Source organism: Rhagoletis pomonella, unplaced genomic scaffold (assembly GCF_013731165.1).
Source record: "Rhagoletis pomonella isolate Grant_MI unplaced genomic scaffold, Rhpom_1.0 Rhpom_scaffold_00001, whole genome shotgun sequence".
Taxonomy (NCBI): Eukaryota; Metazoa; Arthropoda; class Insecta; order Diptera; family Tephritidae; genus Rhagoletis; species Rhagoletis pomonella.
In genome coordinates this window covers 100,043,394-100,048,891 of record NW_023458555.1, presented here as the reverse complement: position 1 = coordinate 100,048,891, position 5,498 = coordinate 100,043,394, and the positions used below count along the sequence as shown (strand labels likewise).

At 32.0% G+C, this 5,498-nt stretch overlaps 1 protein-coding gene across 1 annotated transcript in view; it reads left to right on the top strand.

Annotated features, from left to right (window-relative positions):
* LOC118734786 overlaps positions 1-4,946 on the top strand; it is a 17,683-nt gene extending 12,737 nt beyond the window's left edge. The window contains exon 2 of the mRNA XM_036464477.1: positions 4,827-4,946. Within this exon, the coding sequence (XP_036320370.1) occupies positions 4,827-4,946 (120 nt within the window). The remainder of the gene's footprint in view (positions 1-4,826) is intronic.
* The last annotated feature ends 552 nt before the right edge of the window (positions 4,947-5,498 follow it).

The window sequence follows — 5,498 nt, the reverse complement described above, 5'->3', positions numbered from 1 at the left end:
GTCGACTTTATTTCTCACGCATTCGCATACGGATGTATGTATGTACTTACGAATGCGCTACATATGTAAAAATGCACATACTCCAAAATCATATATGCATTGATAACGTTCCCCTCTATGTACTTATGTGTACATACATACATAAACAACGTCGAAAATCATTTATTGATAACGTTCTTACATGCACATACTATAACATACATATAATAAATTCCTTCTTATTTGAGGTTCACAAACTTTAACTTCAGAGTCGTCTTTATTTCGTCTACGAATATGCCCCAATAGTTTTGCAGTCCAATGAAAATGCATTTCCCACGCATATCCCACATACTCCATTAATTGATAACATAAATACATACATGCGTACATGCATATATAGATACGTATGTGCATATTTCTGCCAAATACTACGCACATGCATACATATGTACAACTCAGCATACATACATAATCACGCACATATTTAAGTACAACAAGAACTATTTCATTCATAAACGCATGCGCGTATTTCTCAAGGCCAAATAAATTCATTCATAACAACCGCAGCACATCTCCCCGCAAATTCATCACCTACAAGCGCAACTTTTTCAGTCCGACACAAAAATTCTACAATCTAAAATTTAAGAAATCTCGGTCAGCAAAGTGAAAAGGGGCAACTATTTCTCTATATCCAGTAAAACTAGTTATCTCGAATTTTGATAATTTTTGGTAATTTTTGGCAAAACAATCTATTTCTCTGTTCCACAACAATATTTCAGTCATTAACTAGTATTTTAGGGTGTAATTTTAATTAACATTAAATGAAGTGAACGTTTTCTGCAGGAAAATACATTATTTTTTTTTTAATAAAATCAAAACTCCTAAATTCACAAACATATGTGGTTTTATCGGAAGTTCACAAATGTAACGTGGCAACTTTGCTCGTTTGCACATTTTTCGGTCCGAAATTGTAAAATTTTTGTCCATGACGCGCCACGATTTTTGTACAGGTGGGTCAATGTGCCCTGAACACCATTTGTATAATTGCAAAAAAATTCTATTTATTTTTGAATATTAAAAATTTCTAAACTTCAAAACGTTTATAAAAATATATTTACATATATCCAAGGATGATTTTTAATTTTTTTCACCCGTAAGCAAATCTTCAGTACCATAAAAATATTCAACCACATCAAAGTACAAGATATGCTATGTCCAAGCTAGTGCTAGTCCACTGTATATGTCCATATGTATGTCTGCATGTATGCGTGTAAATATGTCAACTCAAATTTGATTTTAACCCATTTTAGCGGACATAGTGTTTTTCATTCGAGCTGTTAATATAACATTAATTTTTTAGTTAATTTTCATGAAAGTTAAACGCATCGTCCAGATCATGTTTACATGCAGAATTTTAAACGAAATATTATTATTCTCCATATAAAATGTACGAGTATGGCTTTATTAAATGTTAACTTATGCGAAAACCTAAATATTTCGTAACCTAGACGAAAGCAGATCAATCGTACATATGTATGCACATATTTACATTTATTAATTCATACATATTTATGCGTTTGTCTTTTTGGATGAATGAAGAATTTCATATATGTAGTGATTTAGAGATTACAATTTGAATAATGTACTGTGGCGCGTATGCTAGAGGCGGTGCAACTTTTTGGCGTCTCGCCGTTTGTCTTGGTTCAAAACCCGGACGGACCAAGTAATAATTTTTGTTTTGTTTTTTGTTTAATTGTCAACTCCATATTCCATTTTAAATTTTACTATTCGCTTTGTTTAAAATATTATAAATGGATATGTAGGTACAAACGCATGTATAATTTCACATAATCGCTCAAATACGCCAAAAGTTACAGAAAGCTTTATTGTAAATGTTTTCACTAAAATATTAGTGATTGAAATTAAAATTTTATGCGAGTCCAATTTTTATTCCCTTTTTTAGAAAGCAAGTATGTATATGTTCGTGCCACAAAAATTATTTCATAAGTACTTAATTTTAAACACAAATATGTATGTACACTGGCAATCAAAAGTGAGTGCATCCGGCTTTTTGTTTAATATTTGCAATGTTTTTAAATTCAGCTTTTTTGTTATTTTCGACGGGTTTTGCGGTTTTATGCATATAACAAGTGAAATTTATAAAGAATAGCGCAAATTTTTTTTTGTATTTGTTTGCAAACGGTCATGTGCATTTTATTCTACAAGAAATTCCCTTTTATTTGGTAAAAAGTGCAAAAGCCGTCAGCAATAAAAAATCATTAAAAATCAACCCGAATTTTTAGCCGCTTAAAACTTGATCTGGTTCCACTAGAATTAAAAAACCGATCTATCTGCGTACTCAAAATGTTCCTAAATATTCAGATTAAACAGGTCAAAATTTAGACGAAGGTTCGTTGAATTTTTCTATGTTCAGTATAAAGCTTAAAAGTTTGACTTGTATAGTTTTGATTAAAGCATGAACCACATTTTTATAAAAAGATAATAAAAAAAAATATTTTATTGAAAAACATTACAAATATTAAGCAAAAAACACCATGCATTCACTTTTGATTTCCAGTCTATGTATGTATGTAAATATAGGTAGTCCACTTGCAAATTGCGCTATGTAAAATTTTTAGTTTTTGGTGGATTACGTACCAGTAGTTAAAACAGTTTTATGTCCAGTAACAACACAGTGCAAAATCTTTTTATATTCTGAAAAAAATAGCATCAAATCTTAACTCTTCTTCCAAAAGTCGCTATCATACTTATTTATAATCTTTCAAAAGTATGCATCTAATGAACTTAGAAAACTGCTTTAAGTCGTATAGACAGCTAATATTATCTTATGTCATGTTATGTTATGCTACAATTTTATAACGCTCTTATTTATCCAAATTTTTAGGTAATAAAAAAAGATTCAATTTAAATGTTACTTGTTGTCGTAGTCGTTTTTTTCAAATTTATGGCGTTCTATTATAAAATCCCATAACGCTGTTTGCAAGTGGACTACTCATATGTGTGTAAACTTTATGCCAAACTATCATTATTTTAAATTGTATTTGCATCTTCATAAAAGGAGAACAAGATAAACAATTTACCAAAAATTACAAATTAATGAAAATTATGTGAAGATTTACCATATTTTCGTTTATTTGCTCGCAAAGAACATCACATTTCATTTTGCTCAACATTGTATTATGTTATCAACATTAAATTCAACAGAATTTCTACATTCCGACTTGATCTTTTCTAACGCAGTTAATTTTTCGTCCGCGAATAGTTTCCACTTTCAGTTTGCACCTTCTCTATCTATCTAAGTTCTCTGGTACAAGCAGCGATAGATGCCAGAACATAAACATGAGACAAAGTCGAGTAATTTTGCCCAATAGTGTTATCTCTAATTAGCAGGGAACGCATTTTTAGGACCTAAAAACCTATAAAAAAGGCAAAATAAAGTAACGAAATAGGATGGAAAAGGTAAAATAAATAGCGAAAAAGGCACTAGGTATTGCAAAAAAGGCAAAACAAATTAACGAAAAAGGCAGGAACAGGCAAAAAAAGGTATTGCAAAAAAAGCAAAATAAGGCACTAAAAATGACAGAAAATACGAAGAACAATCAATAAATATATTTATTTTGGAAATGCTTATATTGCAAGTAAAAAGAGAAAAAGTATGAAGTAGTTTCATTATATGAAAAATTTGTACTTTGAATCTTTGACCTTCCTTTCGAGTTTCTAACTCATAAAACTTTAATCTATATAGTTGTAGTAACATTGAACCACACGATGCATTTTGAAGTTTTCTGGCAGCATTTTCATTCGATTTTCGCGAAGAAAAGCCTTGAATGTACTAAATGTGCGCTCGACGTAAGTTGATACAAGTGGAGCCCAATTTAAATATGGAACGTTTGAAATGTTCATATTATCAGGAATAAGGGCGTTTTCCACGCCTTTTACAATTTTATACACACCCCTTATTGTCTTCAAGCCTACGTTAGCTGAGATAACGGCTTTGAATTTTTTCAACACCAATTTGGCAAGAGGTCCCTGTGCTTCTAGAAGCTGCATGGGCATGTGTATATTTTTTAATCTTAAAAAAAGATATTGTAAATGCTATAATCACTTTTTTAAAGGTAGAAAAGGCAAAAAAAGGCAAATATCTTAAAAAAGGCAAAAAAAAGGCAACTTCAAATGTGTATATATGGATTCAGGGAAAGCTAAATCGCGGACATTCTTAATCGAATATACTCTATCTCCTTAGCAGAAAAAAAAGCAATTTCCATAAAATCTGTTCCCTGCTAATTAGTATGGGAACCAACAACAAACAAAGTTACCACATGGTAAAATGTTTTAAAGTTACCAGGTGGCAAAATTAACACAGTAGATAATATAGAACTGTGTGCACCCTATATATGTTATTCAAAACTATTGCATGCCATTTATAATACAAATATTGTAAGAATGTTTGAAACTTTAAATTTTACAATTACATCATATAGAAACTAAAAATAAAATGTAATAAGTATATTAGTTGTCGACATCGGACTGATACGATTTTATAACTTTGCCGTCTTTGCGAGGCCGCAATTCTCTACCTGTTTGAGTTCTTATTGTGTCATTACTTGACATTTCTCGCATCGGAAGATCCATATGATATTCACCCTCCTGATCATTTGCTGATGAACAAGATATGGAAGAATTATTGCTTGCTTCGGCGTTGGCTTCACGGGTTTGTTCAATTACTGATAATTCTCGTATCTGATCCAAGTGTCTCTTTGTCTCATGGTTGTTATGTGCTACGATGCAGCAATAAGATCTTGTACCTAATTGTTTTTTTATTGCAGCTTGAGGCCAATTTTGTTTATTTGGATCTCGGTAATCGCGAATTAAAACCTTTTGACCCTTGCAGAACTCAACGTTGCGTTTACCTTGGTGGTTGCGAACATTCGATTGTTGACTTTTAATGATTTTTTCTTTCGTTAGAGGTGGTTTGAGTAAACTGAATCGCGTTTTTAAAGCTCGATTAACAAATAGTTTTGATGGTGACTCGCCTGTGCTACAATGCTTTGCATTGCGGTAATCAAATAAGAATCTGCGAAATCTACATGAACGCGGCTCTAAATCGATTCAGTAGGTGTCCAAGGAATTAGCGCACTTAATTCTGGACTGGGCTGTACCTCTTGGCATGGAACACAGCTCTTTATCAGTGTTTCTATATGTTCATCGATTTTGGGCCACCAAACATAAGACCTAGCCAGTGCTTTGGTTTTGCTAATACCTAGATGAGACCTATGCAATTCTTTAAGTATATGGTTTCTCAGCTGTTGTGGTATGACGGCTCTATATCCCCATAAAACACAACCATACTCCACAGTGAGTTCTAAATTTTTATTGATAAAGGAGCGAAAATCATTTCCCTTTAAATCTTTCACTGCACCATTCTGAATGGCCGCGCATAATTTAGACAATACAGCATCTCGTCTTTTCTCTTTGGCAATCACAGTATAATTAAATTT